The 21,537-nt window shown below is 41.7% G+C and overlaps 1 protein-coding gene across 1 annotated transcript in view; it reads left to right on the top strand.

The window, feature by feature from the left end:
* Window positions 1–21,537, top strand: part of EVA1A (eva-1 homolog A, regulator of programmed cell death) — a 307,412-nt gene that overhangs the window by 94,864 nt on the left and 191,011 nt on the right. Inside the window, exon 2 of the mRNA XM_026653233.1 lies at window positions 7,961–8,175. Coding sequence (XP_026509018.1) covers window positions 7,961–8,175 — 215 coding nt within the window. The remainder of the gene's footprint in view (window positions 1–7,960; window positions 8,176–21,537) is intronic.

The following is a 21,537-nucleotide window of genomic DNA, read 5'->3' on the forward strand; positions in this document are numbered from 1 at the left end:
ACCCAAGGAAGAGATTTCTGACAGCAGATGGTTCCTTAATCAAGCAGAAAAAAGTTTAACAAAATCCAATGGTTAGAAGCTGAAGCTAGACAAATTCAGATTGGAAGTCCAGGGACATTTTTAAAATGAGGGTAATTGATCATTGGAATAGCTTACTAGGGATGTGGTGAAGTCTCCATCACTTGCAGTCTTTAAGTCAAGACTGGACATCTTTCTAAAAGATATGCTATTGCTCAAATAGAAATGAGGGGTTTGATGCAGGAATTTATTGAGTGAGGTTCTGTTACATTGGAGCTCATAGTATGTGATCATAATGGTCCCTTCAGGTCTTAAAATCCTATGGAATGCACAGTAATGTTAGAAGTATCCTGAGTGTATCTGAATTGGATCTTTAGAGGGTTTTTTTATGTAACGAGTTTTTATAGCACATGTTGATAGAGGATTTTTCTTAGTGAAGGGGAAAGGTGCGTTTTGATGGCTGATCAGGTGCGGTATGTCACCAGGTGCACTGTAAAAGCAGTTGCATCATTTGCTGCACACACGTTTACGACATCAGAATCAGGAACTGCATTGCAAAACTGAAATTTCACTTCATGGAAACAGGAAAAATGTGGTTACCATTTTGAAGAAAACCCCCATAAATGAGTAAACACCAGTTTCTAATGATGTACAGATGTATACTGTATTCTTGTCCTATCTCTGGCTGCGAGGAAAAAAAGGTGTTCTATAATTCTGTTCTTTTGTAAGCTACTCCATCAGTTACTCTGGTTTCATAAAAAGGAAAAGCTGTCTCTCTTAAAAGAGAAAGCACTCCAAGTAGGCAGGGAGGTCGGGCAACCACATCAGGGTAATGTTGTCATGTCATATCAAGTGATATCTGTAAAATGATATATATATGGTCTATGAAACCTTTATTGTCCCCCAGCTAACATATGTCCTAGGTAGTTACAACTGGCTTTTACTTGAGAACTGAGCAGCAATTCCCTGAGGAGGCAGGTTTGCACGAGCGAAAATGGTTGTTGGGGGAACTGACAAAATTGCTGGTTGGTGTAGAATTTCTTTCCCCAGCCTCTGTTAGAACCAGCATAGAAGTTTGTGTTCGGAGTGCGGTGGTGAGGGGTTTTAGTAATTTGCTGATGATTTGCTAAGAGTCAGACTCCTGCCCTGAGAAAAATCCCATTCAATGTGATGATTGAAAGGGACATTTCCTCTATTTTGTTGTAATTGACTCTTGTTTAGGTCTTCATCCTTGGAATGTGAAACCAGCTATAAAACCCAACAAGAGACCTTTGAACCAAACAGAAACATAATACATCATGCCTACAGATTGGTTTATTTTAAGTAAGTTGTAGCGTACAAGGAATGATCCCGCCCTCTTCCTCCCCCTCTCCCTGAAAACTACAAGTGAAAGGTGTGGAGCCCATTGCGTTATTGCTGCCCTAAATGTTCAAACATCATCAGATTAAAAAAAAAATTGGTGTCCTCTTTATTTGCCTTCTGGTTTTTGAGTGTTTAGGGTGCATTCAGGTCACGTTTTCAAACTTTTCTCTTGCACAATGAGGGCTAGAAACTTACTTTATTTTTAAAATGAAAGCTGAGATTCTCATCTAATTACTTGTCTCCAGTTTTAAGTGAAACCTCTAGTTTAGTGAGACATAATAAAATCACAAGAGCTGGCAACACTGCAAACCATGAAAAGCATTGACAAGCATTAGAACAGTGGTTCTCAAAGTTTTGTACTAGTGACCCCTTTCACATAGCAAGACCCCTCCGCCCCCGCCCCTTATAAATTAAAAACACTTTTAAATATATTTAACACCATTATAAATGCTGGAGGCAAAGCGGGGTTTGGGGTGGAGGCTGACAGCTTGCGACCCCACCATGTAATAACCTTGCGACCCCCAGTTTGAGAACCCCTGCATTACAAGCCAAATTGAACAGATCTGACACTGGCCTCCACAGCAGGCCTGTTTTTCGTAGAATCGTAGGACTGGAAGGGGTCTCAAGAGATCATCTAGACCAGCAGTTCTCAAACTGTGGGTTGGGACCCCAAAGTGGGTCACAACCCCATTTTAATGGGGTTCCCAGGGCTGGCTGAGACTTGCTGGGGCTCAGGGCCGAAGCCTGAGCCTGACCGCCCAGGGCCGAAGCCCGAGAGCTTCAGCCTGGGATGGCGGGACTTAGGTTACAGGCCCCCTGCCTGGGGCTGAAGCCCTGGGCTTCTGCTTTATTCCCCCTGCCCAGGGCAGTGGGACTCGGGCTTTGGGCCCCCCTCCTGGGCTCATGTAGTAATTTTTGTTGTCAGAAAAGGGTCAGGATGCAATGAAGTTTGAGGACCACTGATCTAGACCATCCTTGACAGGGGTTAGTTTAACTGGCTCTTAAAAATCTCCAATGATGGAGATTCCACAACCTCCTTGGGTAATTTATTCCAGTGCTTAACTATCCAAACAGGAAGTTTTTCCTAATGTCCAACCTAAACCTCCCTTGCTGCAATTAAGCCCATTGCTTCTTGTCCTATCCTCAGAGGTTAAGGAGAATAATTTTTCTCCCTCCTCCTTGTAACAACCTTTTATGTACTTGAAAACTGTTATCATGTCCCCTCTCAGTGTTTTCTTCTCCCGACTAAACAAACCCAATTTTTTCAATCTTCCCTCATAGGTCATGTTTTCTAGGCCTTTAATCGTTTTTGTTGCTCTTTTCTGAACTTTCTCCAATTTGTCCACATCTTTCCGGAAGTGTAGCATCCAGAACTGGACACAATACTCCAGTTGAGGCCTAATCAGCGCAGAGTAGAGTAGAAACATTACTTCTCGTGTCTTGCTTACAACACTCCTGCTAATTCATTCCAGAATGATGTTCGCTTTTTTTTTTTTTTTGGAACAGTGTTACACTGTTGATTCATATTTCACTTGTAGTCCACTATGACCCGCAAATCCCTTTCTGCAATACTCCTTCCTAGGCAGTCATTTCCCATTTTGTGTGAGCGCAACTAATTAATTGTTCCTTCCTAAGTGGAGTACTTTGCATTTGGTCTTACCACAGACTATTTCTCCAGTTTGTCCAGATCATTTTGAATTTTAATCCTATCCTCCAAAGCATTTGCAACCCATCCCAGCTTGGTATTGTCTGCAATCTTTATAAGTGTACTCTCTATGCCATTATCTAAATAATTGATGAAGATATTGAACAGAACGGGATCCAGGGCTGATCACTGTGGGACTCCATTCGATTTAATCTTCCAGCTTGACTGTGAACCACTGATAACTACTCTCTGGGAACGGTTTTTCAACCAGTTTTGCACCCACCTTATAGTAGTTCCATCTAGGTTGCATTTCCCTAGTTTGTTTATGAGACGGTCATGCGAAACAGTATCAAAAGCCTTACTAAAGTCAAGATATACCACATCTACCACTTCACTCCTCCCCATCCACAAGGCTTGTTACCCTGTCAAAAAAAAGCTATTAGATTGGTTTGACACGATTTGTTCTTGACAAATCCATGCTGACTGTTACTTATCACCTTATTATCTTCTAGGTGTTTGCAAATTGATTGTTTAATTATTTGCTCTGTTATCTTTCCGGGTATTGAAGTTAAGCTGACTGGTCTGTAATTCCCCGGGTTGTCCTTATTTCCCTTTTTATAGATGGGCACAGATACTTCCTCAGTCAACTCCTTGAGTATTCTAGAATGTATTTCATCAGGCCCTGGTGACTTGAAGACATCTACCTTGTCTAAGTAATTTTTAACTTGTTCTTCCCTGTTTTAGCCTCAGATCCTACCTCATTTTCAATGGTGTTCATTATGTTAGATATCCAAACGCTACTAACCTTTTTGGTGAAAACTGAAACAAAAAAGTCACTTAACACTTCTGCCATTTTCACATTTTCTATTATTGTTCCCCCCCCCCATTGAGTAACAGGCCTACCCTGTCTTTGGTCATCATCTTGCTTCTAATGCATTGATAGAATGTTTTCTTGTTACCCTTTATGTCTCTAGCTAGTTTAATCTCGTTTTGTGCGTTGGCCTTTCTAATTTTGTCCCTATATACTTGTGTAATGTGTTTATACTCATCCTTTGTAATTTGATCTAGTTTTCACTTTTTGTAGGATTCTTTTTTGAGTTTCAGATAATTGAAGATCTCCTGGTTAAGCCAGCAGATCTTAATAGCCTCTTTCTTTTGATTGCCTGGGATCCACTTTCAGATACACCTCTACCCTGATATAACGCGACCCGATATAACATGAATTCGGATATAACGCGGTAAAGCAGTGCTCCGGGGGGGCGGGGCTGTGCACTCTGGCGGATCAAAGCAAGTTCGATATAACGCGGTTTCACCTATAACGCGGTAAGATTTTTTTGTCTCCCGAGGACAGCGTTATATCGGGGTAGAGGTGTACTTTCAACCTAACAAAATGTCAGGCTAGTGAAGAAAAAATGGTTGTATAAACTATATTCCCATCAGCAACTCGCAAAACCCTGCTAGTAATTGACTTTGTTTTTATCTTGAAGGTTGCACATTTGTGATTGTCATTTATATTCCAGTCGATAGTGAACAGTGAATACTGGTAATTTACACTGCAACTGGCAAGGGAGATAGATAAGAGGATTGAATGAATAACTTTCTGCTCACATGTCTTTAGACTGCATTTATCTACCTACCACCAAATTCTATGCACCAGTTAACACATATTTGATATTGTGTCATCCTGTATGATTAAAAAAATTGGTCCCATGCAGACATCCAAAAGAGATTCCTCAGCGCCGTGTGGGGAAAGAGAGGAGAAAGTTTTCTATTTATGTTGTGTGCCTATTATCTTGTTATCTAAGCAACACTGAAGTCCCAAGACGCTTGACAAGGACCATGCTTTTATAAATTTCAATCAATGAACAATTCATCAGCAACCCACTCACTGTTTGAGGTCTCTACACAGTGATCGGCGAAGAGATCACCCCAGCACTGCCCAGACCCTGATGCTAATGCTGAAATCAATTCAGATGCTCACTTTCCTAACCCCAGAATGCAGAAGAGTGAGCCACTGGATAAGGAAAAATTTGCATTTTCAAAAGTGCTTTCACTGAATTGGGAGTAGATTAGGCAGATGGGGAAGGGTAAGAGAGAGAGCATAATGACTATCTACACACCTAGTCCTTTCTGCTCTGCTTGGGAACACAGGCAGGTGGTCCATCTATTCCAGTATCCCCTCTCTGACAGTGGCCAGTGCCAGATGCTTCCGAGAGCATGCTTTAGTTGTCATTAGCCAGTCACCATCAAAGGGCTCAAGCGATAGTTTTCATTAACTTGAGTTTGAATGAACTCATGTTATTCTGTTGTTGCCAAAGGAAAAGGGGAGTAATGAGTTGCTCTGACATGTGATCTGCACTAATTGTGGGGATTGAAAGCCATCCTGATTCTAGATATATTGACACAGGAGACATGCTGAGGGACGGCTGCTTTGAGAGACAAATCCTCTGAAGCAAGGGGAATCTTTACTGCCTCTTGGTAACACTTTCCTTCCCCCCGAGTACACGAGAAGGCAGGGAGAAGTCCTAACGTGGTGGACTGATAACTTGGAAACTTCTTTTTTTTTTAAAGTTTGTTTTTATTATTAATTTGCCATATCCGATTGACATGCTTTATGATTGCACACCACTGGAGGGAGAACAACTATCCGTCAGACTCCAGGATGCATCAGAACAAAGCAATCACCATGGTGCAGGACACTTGCTCTCTGAAGTAGGAGACAGCATTGAGCAGACCCAGTTCATTTTACACCAACAGAGCTTCCTCAGACTAGGAATAAAAATGCTTTAAAATTAAACAGCGCTCTTGCCTCTCTTCTTATACAGCCAGGGAGCTTATTCCAGCCATTGGGGCTGCCTCCCGGAAGCCTCTTTTTTTTATAGGCAAATTTTGCTCTTGGTGCTTGAAAATTAATAGATTGATTTGAGCAAAGGGACTATTCGGAGTATATTTTGAGGTGTTACGACAATATAATTGTTTAATAATAATAGTAAAAGATAGGGAGGAAATATCCAAAATCCTATAATCAAAGCTAAATGGTGGGGCCGAGCTACATTGTTGCTTTAACCCCGAGGTCCCTGAGGAGAATTATATTTGTCCTGGGCATCTTGTGCCCAGCTTGTGACCTCTGACCCATTTCAGCATGATGGCCCCCTTACCCACTTGTCTAGCCTGCTCTATAGTTGAAAAGGAAGGGGGATTGTGGGAAATTCACACAAAAGGGACTGCTATGATAATCTAAATAATAATTTATATTATTTTTGTGTGAAATCTATCATTTTTTCCCCAGTTTTGAACATTTTCAAAACTTTTTTTTCTCTTCCTTCCTAGGTTTTTGTTTTTTCTTCTGCCTTGCCCCTCCCTCCCCTCTTTAACCTTTATCCAGTTACCACTGAAAAGGTTAGAGAAAAGGGCAGGGAAAGGAAAATCAATAAACAAAAAAGGGGATGGGGTTGTTTTGGTTTTCTGGACAGCCAGTCAGACTCCTGCCCTCTGAGCAGGTTTCGGGTTCCATGGTCAGAAGCGCTAGCACCCAGTCTCTGTTGCAAACACACAGGCTTTCTCCCTGCTGCTACTTGGGATGGGAGAGGGGCAGATGCTGGTTGTAGAAGAAGACGGCTTTCGCTGTGGGGCCAGCTGAGAGATTGGGAATGGTTCCCAGCAGAAGCAGGTAGCAGAGGGTAGAGCTCACTACAGGTAGGAATCCTGACCCAGTCCCCTCTTTCAATGGCTGTAAACCTTCAGAGGTTTCTAGACACAGCACCTCCAGTTGACTAGGGTAAACCCTGAAAATTGGCAAGCTCTCAATTTGTTTAGGACAAGCACTGGCTAGTTTATTAAGCAGAGCTGTATTGACATGGGGTTTGATCTTGAGACGTACCAGGTAGAACTGGGGAATGTTTCCCCCCCCCCATCCTGTTTCATCTTTCCCAGGCCATTTCCTTATCAGGATGAAACTGAGACCTTTCCAAGTTTTTCATCAGAAAGAGAGAGACACACCCATCCCTGATTAACCAACAGCCTGATGACTAGGGCACTCAATCTAGGATATGGGATACCCAGCTTCGAGTCCTTGATCTGAATCAGGCTCTGCCACGTTCTGGATGTGTAGCTCTAACCACATAGCTATTCAGGGGTGGGTCTTTCGTGCTGGTTTTGACCAGAGTCCATCCTGAATGGGAGAAATCTTTACCAGCGAAAGTCTAATTGAAATTGGTATGTTCCTGCAAAAATTTCAATTTTGACAAATTGGCAATTCCTAACAAAAAACCTGTTTTGTTGAAAATGTCCTCGACTAGCTCTAGTACTGAACGTCCACAACTCTCACCGATCTCAGTGGTGGCTGAGGGCAAGTATCACCTCTCTGGGTCAGTACCAGAATGCTTAGCCCTGAAGCTTGAGTGTGGCGGATGCAGAAGATATTGTCATGGTGACATCCATCCCTGGTGTTTGATGGATAAATGACCTATTCTTCTTAGTGCTTTTACTGTGATATATGATGTTGTAATGTCTCCCTGGGAAAGATTTGGTTCTGTGGAGCAGATTCCTTCTAGAAACCCTGGAAACTCCACCTAAGAAGGGAGAAAACAAATTTTTCATGCCATTGGTTAAAAGGGGAGAAACAACCAAAGAAATTAAAATACGGTTTTGAGAGAGACAACCCAATTTAGTGGTCCGAGTGCTGGACTAGGAGCCTGGAACTCCTGAATAGTAACCTCAGTTCTGCCATGCACACTCTCAGTGACCTTGGGCAAGTTACTTAATCTCCGTGTCCATTCCCCAGCTGTGAAGTGGGAGATGATGACAAAATCTACTTGACTGCAGTGCAGTGAGAGTTAATTAGCTGGATTTTAGTTAATTAGTGGCAGCACTGTGTAACAAAATATGATGATCAGTGACAGGAAGCTAATGGCTCTTGTCATCTTTTTTTGTCAGGTTCTATATCGAAAGTGTTAAAGAATTACAGTGACCATGCCTGCGATGGAGAATATGTCTCCCTGAGATGCCCTCACAGAACCACCATCAGCATCCAGTCTTCCTTTTATGGCCGAATTGTGCCAAGTCATCAGATGTGTCCCTCCCGATACCTACAGTCCTATGCAACTTTAATTAAGGAAGATGTTGCCTGTTCAGTTGGTACTTCCCTTCAGGTATTGCATGTTAAACTGCATCTCTTTAATTCTTGGTTTCATCTTTCCCAGGCCATGCAGCAGCGGTCTTGTGCTTGATGCCACTTAGATCTATGCTCTAAAAATTATCATGCTGGGTAACATTGGCCATCTGACACTGTGAGAGTAATTAACCATTGGAGCAGTTTACCAAGAGCTGTGGTAGACTCTTCATCATGGAAAATCTTTAAATCAAGGTCTGATGTTTTTCTAAAAGATATGCTGTAGTTCAAACCAGAATTGAGGGAAGTCCTATGGTGTTACTCCAGAGGTCAGAGTAAATGATCACAGTTGTTCCTTCTTGCTTTATAATCTATGAAATTGTTAATAAATAGTTTGTTCTTGCAGTGTAGATGGGACCGAATTATGTCTTATGGGATGTTCCTGAATTTTGCTACCGCCTTTGACTTTAGTGGTCCAGGAATGTGGCTAAAACACAAATATATTGCAAGACCAAACTGTGTTTTAACTGTTTTGGGGGATGGCCCACCTTTTACTTGGATCTCCCAACATGGTAGTTTTTCATTGTAGACAGGACTTCCTGTAGGGTTAACTTACATTTTGTTTTAGGGTGTTTTATTTTAGTGACTTGAAATCCAGCTAGAATCTTTGGTTTGCCTTTTCTCCTGTACTCATAGGATCAAATTCTCAGCTGATGTAAATCATCAGAGATAACTGAATCATAAAGAGGAATTCTGCCCATGTGACAGTAGTTAATTTTAGTCACTCATTTATATGGAAGAAACCTATCACCAGTCTCTTCTCTTTAAGGTTGTATGACTACCACAAATCAAAGAACCCTTTGTACCTTGAATAGGACTGGAAAATTCAGATGTGGAAACCTACACTGATTGATGTTATTGACTTCAGTGGGGGACTACTCATGGGCATTACATTCAGTACATGCATCAGTCTTTCCAGGATCAGGGATTTGGATTTCAAGCTTTTGGGGGCAAAGACCTGCACTTTTATTTGTGTTAAGTGCCCTGCATATTTATGGCTATAAATCAATAAGAATTAGTAATAAATGTTACAGCAGAACAAGTGGTTTAAAGGAATGATGCATCTATGGTGCAAGGAACCATTTTGTTCTAATCTGGCAAATGTCCAGTTTCCCCAGAGAGCTGCTAATTGTGGCATCTCCTGCACCCAGGCACTTTTAGAGAAATTTACAGTTTATTTTAAAGAGCTGATCTGAGTGCTTTTGCTCCTACATGTCAGTGGTAAATGCTGAAGATAAAGTGGTGGGGCAACATGTGCCCTGTAAAAAAACGACATGCCGACAGACTTGCAGTTGCTCTTGTAACACTAATACCGCATATCAAATGGCTGGGACTCGGAGTCTCCTTCTATCATACCAGAATTTGCAGTAAAGAGAGGCTTTCCCATATGTGATGATGATAGCTTGTAACAAGGGGGGCAACAGGCAGACACGCTGTGGGAGCAGGAGGATGTGGCGATTAAAGACAAAGGATTTTGGCTGAGGCCAACCCATCCTTCTTTTATTTATTTGTTGCCAAACAATGCTTTTCAAAATCTGCTCAATAAGTTGCATTTGCATGCACAATAGATACACACATGTATTTAGTCCATTCCCTTATCTGCAAGTGGCATATTTAAGAAGCCTCCCCAGCATCTGGAATAGCGAGAGAAGAGGAGAGACATAATGTTTAGTTTTTCATGCCGTGACTTTGCTTGCAGGAGCGATTTAATGACGATCTCAGGTGTTTGGCAGGGTTCTCATGGGATCATAGAAATGTAGGGCTGGAAGGGACCTTGAGAAGTCATCGAGTCCAGTTCTCTGCACTGAGGCAGCGCCAAATGAACCCAGACCATCCCTGACAGGTGTTTCTCCAACCTGTTCTTAAAATCCTCCAGTGATGGGGATTCCACCTGTGACCCTGCACCCTGTGGGCTACTCGCTGCCCTTTGATTTATGCAGTCAGGTTACATTGGCATCCATGGTGCTTCTGAGAGCAGAAAGCATCCCTCTGGGTTTTAGAATGAGAGCGGTGTGTGCTGTAGTCAGTCATGTAGTATGTGTGTGTGTGTGTGTGTGTGTAGCACTGAGTGGTTGATCCCTAGGTCAGTGGTTTTCAACCTTTTTCCAGACCCCTACAAATTTCAAATGGAGGTGCAGACCTCTTTGGAAATCTTAGATATAGTCTGCAGACTCCTGGGTGAAAACCACTGTTCTATGGTAACAACCACCTTTCGCGCACCCTGCGGACCCCCAGGGGTCAGCGGAGTACAGATTGAAAACCACTGCTTTAGAGGATGAGTTTACAAAGTGGCTGAGATTTAATTATTTCTATTTACCCATAAGAACGGCCATACTGGGTCAGACCAATGGTCCATCTAGCCCAGTATGCTGTCTTCTGACAGTGGTCAGTGCCGGGTGCTTCAGAGGGAATGATGCTTGTATACTTAGAGCACTAGCCTGGGACTAAAGAGTCCTGACTTCAATTCCCTGCTCTGCCACAGACTTCCTGTGTGACCTTGGGCAAGTCACTTAGTCACGCTGTACCTCAGTTCCCCACCTGCAGAATGTGGGTAATAGCACTTTCTTACTTCACAGGGGTGTTGTGAGGAGAAATGGGTTAATGATTGTGAGGTGTTTGGATACTATGGAAATGGAAACCATAGAAGTACTTTAGATATCCTCCTTCAAACTGTGCTCCTCTCAGCCCTGTAGGGTGCCTCTTAAACCCTTCTCTCAACCTGGTCCTCATGCTGTCTTCCATGCTACCCTCTATTCATGGAAAACGCTCTCTTCCTCACCTCATGCATTGGATGACTTCCATCCATTTCAGTCCCTGGATATCTTACAGCAAACCCACCGGAAGTGCTGACTACCTGGGTTTTTAAACTCAGTTGTACAGAGAGTATAGATGGGGCCGTTGTGTATGCATCCTGTTTTATAGTAATTAAAAAAAATCAGCTAAACCAGGGTCCTTCACAATTAAATCACTAGATCTAATCAAGCCCAGATTGCAGAAATCTGTCTCTCTGGAAGAGAGGAGCTTGGAGAGTTAACATCCTTCAGTACAAGGGAATCCCTTTGTATTGAGGAGTTACATTTAATTCCCATTTAAAGGAGCCCCACTACCAAGAAGTAAAGTTTGGAAGCCTTTTCTGTGATAAAAGGGAAAAGGCTGAGGTTGATTACACTGAGATTTACCACTGTTAATCCAGGTCTCCAGCCTAGTCCTTGGGGTCAAGTGCCAGAATCCCTTGCTATCGGCACTTGTTTTCATTTGAAACAAAATGTACGCCACATGGGAATGCCTGTCTGAAACATTATGTTAGTGACCCGAAGCTACAGAGTTCTGTTATTCTAACATAGTGAAGTCAGATTCGATGTGAGATTTCCAATTGCATAAAGACTTTGAATGGCAAGCAATAAAAGGCCATTCATACTGGGCTTTCCATCTCAAAGTGAAGTGACTGGGTCTCTACTTAGCTGCTGGGCCAAAATGTATGAATGGGGTAGGTCAAAGAACAGATTAAAGTTGTGTAGAAAATCAGACACTATCTTTTTCTCAGATTTGTGGTGCATTTTCAAACAGCTACCGCTTATGTTAGGGTTCCCGAGATTTTAATACCAGTAGTTTGAGGTTCATTGCAGTACCATCTGGAGGAAAATCAGAAAAGCTTCTGTCATTTTTCTTGAAGCAGCTGTTGCATTTTTCAGATGTTGCAGTGTGGAAAATGACCACCCATTACTTCCCGTTTTGGGCCAACTTTGGACCTATTTTACTCTGTGGCAGTGGCCAGTACAGTAATGGTGCAAGCCAACCACTAACACTGGCCTGTATTCTGTCGCTTCTGAAATTCCATGTAAATTATTCCTGATAGGGAGATAAGAAATCAGTGTCCCGGTGCTAGTCAGGAATGTACTCAGGCACTATGGTGATGGGTGGAGAATATGAACATATGCAACGTTTCTTCCTTGGCTCTGCAGGGGACCCAGGCAGTTGGAACTATCAAGTTTTGCAGGGGGCCAAAAGTATGATGCAACAGCTGTGTCCTATTTATTGTGCCTCCTGGCCATCTCTTTTCCTGCTTATGAGTAAGTGGAAGAGGCAGTCAGAATCCTGAAACATTAAGCGTCAGAGTATTAAATATAAATGTCTAAATTGTCCCCACAGAATACATACCTCTGATCACCAATAGTAATTGTGTGCACTAAATGCAAAGTTCTATGGTTGGAAGAGGTATTTTCCTCTTTTGCACATGCCTGTGTAGTTACCACTGCATAGTCCTGAGTAGAGCTGGTGAAAAACAGATTTTTTTTTTTTTTTGGATTGGTGGCTGAACCGAAAAAAAAAATGTATTTTGGGTCAACCTGTAATTGGGTCAACCAGCCATTTTTTTTGTTTTTTTTCTTGATGAAACAAAAAACCTAAATATTTCATTTCTGATTGATTGAAACATTTAATTTCCTCCAAAATAGAATGTTTTGTTTAATTTTTGAGTGTTTTTTATCCTTTTTTGTGTTAAATCTAGATAAACTTCAAAACCAAATGTCGTTTTGAAACAAAAAGTCAAAATGTTTCATTTAGAAAATGTTGAATTGAAACATTTCAACTTTTGGGGATTTCCCCTCCTCCCCAATTTTTTCCAGACAAAACTATTAGCTGAATTCTTCCTGAATTTGTGAACAGTTTCGGTAAACTGAAATTGCATTTTTCAGCAAATATTCGCCAAAAAAAAATTTTTTTTGCCCAGCTCTAGTCTTGAGTGATGGGTTTCCTGTGCCCATATTTTGCTTCGACAATATAGGTATCTATGTAACCCACTGGTGAATTCATGTTATGTGGCTCCTTCTGCCCAATCTACATAGGATGTGAGTCAGTTACAATCTCCTGCTACAGAGTCTGGCTCTTTAGATCAAGCTGTAATGACTCATGGTTCTGTAGTTCCGTGGTTCAAACCTGAGTGTTGACCAAGATACCAGCCATCAGTCACACCTATTTCTGAACCTTTGGCCATAACTGTTCCTTAATTTTATGTCCACCATTGAAATGTAGCTGCCAAGTTCTAGGTCACTCTTCTCGTGACAGTTTTGCAGATGTCTGGACTAGATTCTGGACAGCTGGTGTAGAGGGTGATATTACTTATTCCTCCTTGAACCACTAATGCAGTGCTCACCTGAGGGATTAGTGGCCTATGTGAAGAGCATCCAGTGTTACTGCTGCCCTCTACATATGTGACAACCGCCACACCAGCGACTGAACAAGGGACCTCCATGAGCTGTTACTACTTCAGGCACAGACGAGCCCCTGTTACACAGACCTACCACTGGTAAAGGAAGAACAACTTTAAAACCCACCATAGCTCCACAAGTTTCCTTAGAGGGCTGCCATGTCAGTGCAGGCTCTGGCCAGTCTCCAAGACCTCCATGCCCTCAGGGTGCCTTTCAGCCTGAGCCTCTTTCTGGGTTTTGCTGGTCCTTTCTGACTCCTGTTGTGTTGTCTTAGAAGATGGAATAAGTGGGCCCAGAGTGGTCTAGGTAGCAACATGATCTGTCACGATACCACAGTAAACAGTCAATATGGTTCAGGGTTTTAAAGCCTCGGCCTGCTTCGTTCCATGGCAAACAGATCATTAAGCATCTTTTAAACCTTCAATTATAGGTACAGGAAGAAAGAAATACAGTTAAAGCATTTGAAATGTAAATATTAAGCAAAGTTTTCATTTTAATAATATCCCTTATTCCCTTTCCCTTTAGCAGTAAAAAAGGAAAATAACCCTGGCTGGTGGTCTTTTAGATGGGATTAAAGATGGTAATAACTGTCCATTTGGGGCAGAAAAGAGAAGTTAGCTGAGATGGGCTGAAGCTGTTATTGTTGCTGTAGTTGTTCCTAGATAACAAGACAAACACACAAAAGGGGAGAGAAAAGAAGAGCAAAGATAGAAGATGCAGCTTCTGTTTCTGGTTCTGACTCTTACTGGCAACTGGAGAAACACAGGCCCAGCACACAGTCTTATCAGCCACTCTGGCAAACTTATACCAGCATTGGGCTGGTTAGGGCATTGCTTTCCTCTTTCTGGCCACAGGCTTACAGCAGTGTTGTAAAAGAGACAGTCTTGGCCAGCTAATACAGACTCTTAGTAGACAGAAGGTAAAACTTAAGGAGAGGGTTAGGAAAGGGAAGAAATAAGCTGGGGAAGGAAAAGCATACCCAGTGGGAGGAGAGGAGAAGTGGAGACAAAGTTTCTTATCCCAGATGGTGTTCAGAATTTAGCCAAAGTTGATGGAGGTGGTGATATCATCTGGCTCAGTCTGGGCACAACATCTCTCAGAATTAGGACAACAAAGGTGTAGTGGTACAACAGTGGACCCTGGCTTTCCAGGAGATGGTGGGGGTGATGATCATGATTGTGAAGCTTGCCCTTTCCTGTCCATCTGTCTCCCAGACAGCAGTGGTTGTTAGTTTTATTCTTCCCCACAAAGTCTTCTCTTTTAAGTACCCCAAAAGGAACGATGGGTGTAAGAGCCCGTATCTCATTATATTGTTCACCAGTTAGGTTTGATTTCTGACTCACCAATATTGGTCAATTGACTTCCAGTTCCACACTCCTCTTGTTTACCAGAGAATGATCTTAACACAGTCCTTGAGTTATATCAGCTGGTTCTTTGTTTGGACTAATTTGGTCATTCTGTCTCCCTTTCGCATTTTTTCCCATCCCCACATTTATGGTTATAGGTTATTGTGACATTTTATGAACTTCTCACAGTGGAGGTCATGGTTAGGGTAAATTCATAGGCCCAATTATTACAATATTCTCCACACTGTAAGTGGTGGAGTGTGGCCACTATGCACCAATGCTTCCCATAATGGAAGTTCCCCCATCAGGGACATCTGCCCTGGTTTGTGGCCAAGTATCTGTTTCCAGATTCTGTTAGTGGCGGGAAAGAACTTCAGCCTCCTTCAGCAATCTCAGGTGAATTGATCGATGGCCCATTTTTGTTCAGAACCATTTTCAGATTAGTTTGGGAGATTTCAGATGAAAGTAAATAGTGATGGGATTTTGTGGGCAAAGGGGCTGTGAGTTGTGAGTCTATGGAGGCAGAAGGGGGACACAAGCACAGCTATGTAAGGGCTTTGCCTTCATTATAAAATTGCTGTGTCCTCACCTCATTCATTCAGATACCTCCAGTAATAAATATTTACAAGGTAAATTGTAAGCTCCTGGAGGCAGAGACTGTATCATTGTATTTCTCTCTATAGCTCTTAGCACAACAGCACCTCAAAGCTGACTGAGGCCTTTGGCTACTACTATTTATGAATAAAATGAGTTCATTAAAATATAACCTTCCCTCCCCTACTATAGCATGCGAAAACAATCCTAGCCATGTGAGTGTATGTGTTTATATGCCTGTGTATTAGACTGGAGCCAAAACCAAAGTCCTGGATCTGAACACTCCCAGATTATGGGAAAGTTGAGGTCTGGATCCAAAGTTTGCAGTTTTGGTCCATTGTGTGTGTTATATAAAATATCAATGTTTATGCATAGGCACACATTAGTCTTTACACTAGCACAGAAGGAGCAATATAACTGCTGTAAGTTTGTGTGGCCCAATCAGAAACAAATATGTGTAATTAAAAAAGCCCCATAAAAGTATTGGCTAAGCCCAAAATGCGTGAATTTGACTTGCAAAATATGTGAGATAGATTTAAAGTAAAATACACAACGAGAAGAGTCAGAGGATGAAGCTTGAAATGATATGGGATTCTTGATACATTTATAAATCTTTCGGTAACTCCATGTTCCTGAATCAACATTCCTGATGTTATTAATTTACAGCATTAAACATAACTCCAGGCTTGTGTGGAAGAGAGTTTACAATGTGTGACATCGCTTGTTATCATATACATAGATTATGCCTCATGCCAAGTTGTTATCTGCAACATCCTCCTATTAACAAGGTCACCGAGAATAAAAACCTTGTTATCAGGAAAATAAAAGGCACTGTAGAGGTGTTGCGTTTTTGCTTCTACACATTTGTCAAGTAGAATGAAGGCTAAATTCTGCCCTCAGACATGCATGCATAGGTCCCACTGAAACCAAGGGGAACTGCACCTCGAGGGGCAATATTCAGCCTTGTGAATTATTTACCTGAAAAGAAAACCGTGTGCTCTGGAGATGGATCATGCTTCTCTCATTAGAAACATTAGTTAACTTTTGGGGAAAGAACACTTGGCATTTCTTCTGTGTTTAGTTTGTGTCTATTTCACCTCTCCCAAGGATGATCAGTGACATGGGTCACGAAGGCTGCTGAGGTGGTATTTCCTTTTGTCCTTTACGTGAGATACATGACACTTTCTCTGTCGCCATATCCTGCTGCTGTTCTACCAGAGCGGGAGGCAGTCATACAAAAGGGAGTGGATTCCTTGCATTTTAACCACAGAATTCTCTGAGATGTTGTTTCCCTTCACTGGCAAGGTTTTAATAACACTGGTCTACAATTTTTGAGAAGTTGTCTGCGTCAGAGATAAAATGTGCTATTTATTATGTATTTTGATGTGCTGAATTCAAATATGACAATTAAAACAACTGATTGGCTACTGTTTCTAAGATATTTAAGTTTTTACATTTTATGTCTATGTATATTGTGTATATAGTAGAGTTTTACTCATAAATTGTAAACCTAAGTCTTTTCATGTGTTTATGGTTGCTTTACATGATAATATTTCACCTGTCCTGTTTATGTAACACTTTAAAAATCAGCAAAAGGGTTATATAAATAAAATTTATTATGAAACAAAAGGCAAAAAACTATTCTGTACATAGTTTAGTCCTATTCAGTGTCTACTCGGCGCTTCTTGGCTTGTCTCTTGTATTCATTAAATGGAGCATCTCTTGTCACTGTCCAGCAATAGTCTGCAAGCATTGATGGGCTCCATTTGCCCTGATAGCGTTTCTCCATTGTTGCAATGTCCTGGTGAAATCGCTCGCCGTGCTCATCGCTCACTGCTCCGCAGTTCGGTGGAAAAAAATCTAGATGAGAGTGCAAAAAATGTATCTTTAGTGACATGTTGCAACCAAGGCTTTTGTATGCCTTGAGGAGGTTTTCCACCAACAACCTGTAGTTGTCTGCCTTGTTGTTTCCGAGAAAATTTATTGCCACTAACTGGAAGGCTTTCCATGCCGTCTTTTCCTTGCCACGCAGTGCATGGTCAAATGCATCATCTCAAAGAAGTTCACGAATCTGAGGACCAACAAAGACACCTTTCTTTATCTTAGCTTCACTTAACCTTGGAAATTTTCCGCGGAGGTACTTGAAAGCTGCTTGTGTTTTGTCAATGGCCTTGACAAAGTTCTTCATCAGACCGAGCTTGATGTGTAAGGGTGGTAACAAAATCTTCCTTGATTCAACAAGTGGTGGATGCTGAACACTTTTCCTCCCAGGCTCCAATGACTGTCGGAGTGGCCAATCTTTCTTGATGTGGTGGGAATCTCTTGCACGACTATCCCATTGGCAGAGAAAACAGCAGTACTTTGTGTATCCAGTCTGCAGACCAAGCAAGAGAGCAACAACCTTCAAATCACCACAAAGCTGCCACTGATGTTGGTCATAGTTTATGCACCTCAAAAGTTGTTTCATGTTGTCATAGGTTTCCTTCATATGGACTGCATGACCAACTGGAATTGATGGCAAAACATTGCCATTATGCAGTAAAACAGCTTTAAGACTCGTCTTCGATGAATCAATGAACAGTCTCCACTCATCTGGATCGTGAACGATGTTGAGGGCTGCCATCACACCATCGATGTTGTTGCAGGCTACAAGATCACCTTCCATGAAGAAGAATGGGACAAGATCCTTTTGACGGTCACGGAACATGGAAACCCTAACATCACCTGCCAGGAGATTCCACTGCTGTAGTCTGGAGCCCAACAGCTCTGCCTTACTCTTGGGTAGTTCCAAATCCCTGACAAGGTCATTCAGTTCACCTTGTGTTATGAGGTGTGGTTCAGAGGAGGAGGATGGGAGAAAATGTGGGTCCTGTGACATTGATGGTTCAGGACCAGAAGTTTCATCCTCTTCCTCTTCCTCGTCTGACTCAAGTGAGAATGATTCTGATGCATCAGGAACCGGCAGTCCTTCTCTGTGGGGTACTGGGCGTATAGCTGATGGAATGTTTGGATAATGCACAGTCCACTTTTTCTTCTTTGACACACCTTTCCCAACTGGAGGCATCATGCAGAAGTAACAATTGGTAGCATGATCTGTTGGCTTTCTCCAAATCATTGGCACTGCAAAAGGCATAGATTTCCTTTTCCTGTTCAACCACTGGCGAAGATTTGTTGCACAAGTGTTGCAGCATATGTGTGGGGCCCACCTCTTGTCCTGATCTCCAATTTTGCAGCCAAAATAAAGGTGATAGGCTTTCTTAACCATAGTGGTTATACTATGCTTTTGTGATGCAAAAGTCATTTCACCACAAACATAGCAGAAGTTATCTGCACTGTTCACACAAGTACGAGGCATCTCTACTCACTTTGGCTAAACAGAAATGTGTCCCTTTGCAAAATCAAACACTGACAAATAAGAGAGCACGACACTGTATGATTTCTAGAGCTGATATAGGGCAATTTGTTCAGCAGAGTGATGTAAGCTTCATTATGATTGCATCATCCATGACTTCTAGGAATAACATGATGCAATTCATATCATGTATGACACAATACCAGCTTCAGATTGCATCATTCATTGTTTTGCCTAAAAAGCAAGTACTGTCCAAACCCAGTCATAGATTTATTCATAGATCCAGTCAAAGATGTATTTTAGTCATTTCTGGTTTAAATTGAGATCCCTTCCCTTTATAACTCACTTATCCTCCGCCATTCCCAAGTCAAGGGTCGTATATACTGACCCAATAGCATATCTTGAAAACTAGAGCCAATCAACAATTTTAAGTATCATTTTCGTTCTCAGTGACCCAGAATTAGTAAAGTTTGACTACATTTATTTCAGAAGCATTTTGGCTGTAGAGCAGTGAAGGGCAGTGATCTGACTCTTCTGCTGATGGGAAGATCAGATAAGCTTTTCAGCAGCCACACAGCTTCTGAACCAGGAGGCAAATGTTGATCATAGGGTGATGGGGATGGAAGCTGTTTTTCCCCAAACATTTTTCCATGAGCCTCAGAGAAAGTGAAATGGGGAGTGAAAACAAATGTAATTCAAGTGATCCAAATTTCCTAGCGAGCCGAGCGCTGTGACTCTTGTATCAGGCTCCTCTGCTGCCATCGTCTTCATCTCAAGAAGTTTATTATAATTATTATTTTTATGTTACATTAGTACCTGGAGGCCTCAACAGAGATCGGGACCCCATTGTGCTAGCTGCAGTACAAACACATAATAAGAGCCGGTCCGTGAAGCTGGGATAGTCTAAACACAGAATCCAAAGGGAGCGAGGGAAACAAAGGCACAGAAAGGGGAAGTGACTTGCACAAAGCTGCAGAGCGGGTCAGCACTAGAGCTGGGAGTAGAACCCAGAGCTACTCCGTCCCAGTCATGTGACCACTGGACCAATCTGCATCTTGGTATAATGTGTTAATATGTTACAGTGGTTTATGTGCTGTTTCCATGAAGGGTTTCTATTTCAGCCTCTGAACATACAGAAATCTTCAGTGAGCTTTAATGTTCCAGGGCTTTAAAAGGAGCTGTGAGGCAGCACTTAAAACATATGATGCTAGCTGCTTTACAAAGGCTAATATCATGATCAATGAGTATATGCTCTGAAGAAGTTACAATAATTTCCAAACTCAGCCTAAAATCACAGAACTGATGCAATTTATCGCATGTACAGTGCCCAGGATGCATTGTGTTGGGAATGTAAGTATAGCTCCCCCACAATGTATATAACATGTTAAATATTTGTAAGTGGCAAAAATGTTTGATACTACCTCCATGCAGAAGCAGTGGTGAATATCTGCCTATTTAGTCTCTGAATTGCCTTATCCGTGAAATCTTTAGCTTCACTGAAATCGCTCTTCAAAGCAGCCTGATTGCATACCACAAGGTGATGGATCATTTGTGTCTCCAATTTCTATTTCGGCCACCCCGCCAGCTGGTGCGAGATTGTTCCCCAGAATACATGCATTAGTGCATTGTCCAGTCGAGGTGTAAGAGTTCCAAGTGCTGGGGCATCCATCACTCCCATGGGAACGTGTTTGACAGCATCATGGTTCACTGCTGTGCATTTTAAACATTCCCTTCCTGTAATCCCATGACTCCTAAGTTATATTCTCATTTATATTTTCGTCAGTACTATGTCTTCTTCCTTTGAAGATGACACCTTTAATACAGATTGTTATTGAGTCCCTCACCCTTAATTAATGCCAAGTCAATATAAGTCAGTATTTGTAAGTCAGTATTTATAGTAGATGTTTATCAATCCATTCCCCTACAACCTGCCAAACGTATTCCTTCTTGAGTGCTTCACATCTGAATTAATACCTGGGGATTCATTCCATCTTAATCTTGCTCCCAGGCCATGTTAATTTCATCCTGGTATGTTTAGACAGCATGTGACAGAAAGGTGCATGCCCATACATGTTCTAGGCCAGTACAGCATAACATTGCCGTTTACTTAGATGGTAAGTAAGTACAATCTGTACATTTACGTAGATTGTAAACTCTTTGGAGCAGGAACTACCTTTCTGTTTTATGTGTACAATGCCTAGCACAACAGATATAGCGGTCTATAGCTGCTATCGCTATACAATAATAAGTAATAACAATGATGGGCTACCAGTCACATGGCAAGTTGAGTCGGTGCACGATACAGAGGTCTGATTATAGCAGTTGCTTGATATTGCCTCAGACAGGCACCTCATGTCCAATCTACGGTGATAGCGCTTCCTTGATTAGTCCTCCTTTTCCTGCCCCTATCTGTAATTTGTTGTACTTTCCCACACAACTCCTATCAAAATCCTCTGACTCTATGCACCTCACTGATTTGCATTAAGATCTGGGAGGTCCTTTGTAATGACCATTATTTCTTTATGTGCATTGTTCAGGATTATTTAAAAAAAATTGTCTTTTAAATCTGAAACTTTTGTTTGAATTACAATTTAAAAAAAATATTAGCATGTTATGATTTTACAGGAATGTATAAATTCATACCAAAAAAATCAACAATATTTAAAATAGTATGAAACCCAATTGTAAGAATAACCCAAATGAAATAATCGATTCTCCCGACCATTTAAGAGCGGGAACCTGGATACTCCACGCTTTGTATCAATGGGCAATGCAGACAGAATAAAGGCTGTGTCATTTGTTACTTTTAATTGCAAATCCTGTGGCCTAGCTAGGTAGATGAC

Source organism: Terrapene carolina, unplaced genomic scaffold, assembly GCF_002925995.2.
Source record: "Terrapene carolina triunguis isolate 2854851 unplaced genomic scaffold, T_m_triunguis-2.0 Scaffold42, whole genome shotgun sequence".
NCBI lineage: Eukaryota > Metazoa > Chordata > Testudines > Emydidae > Terrapene > Terrapene triunguis.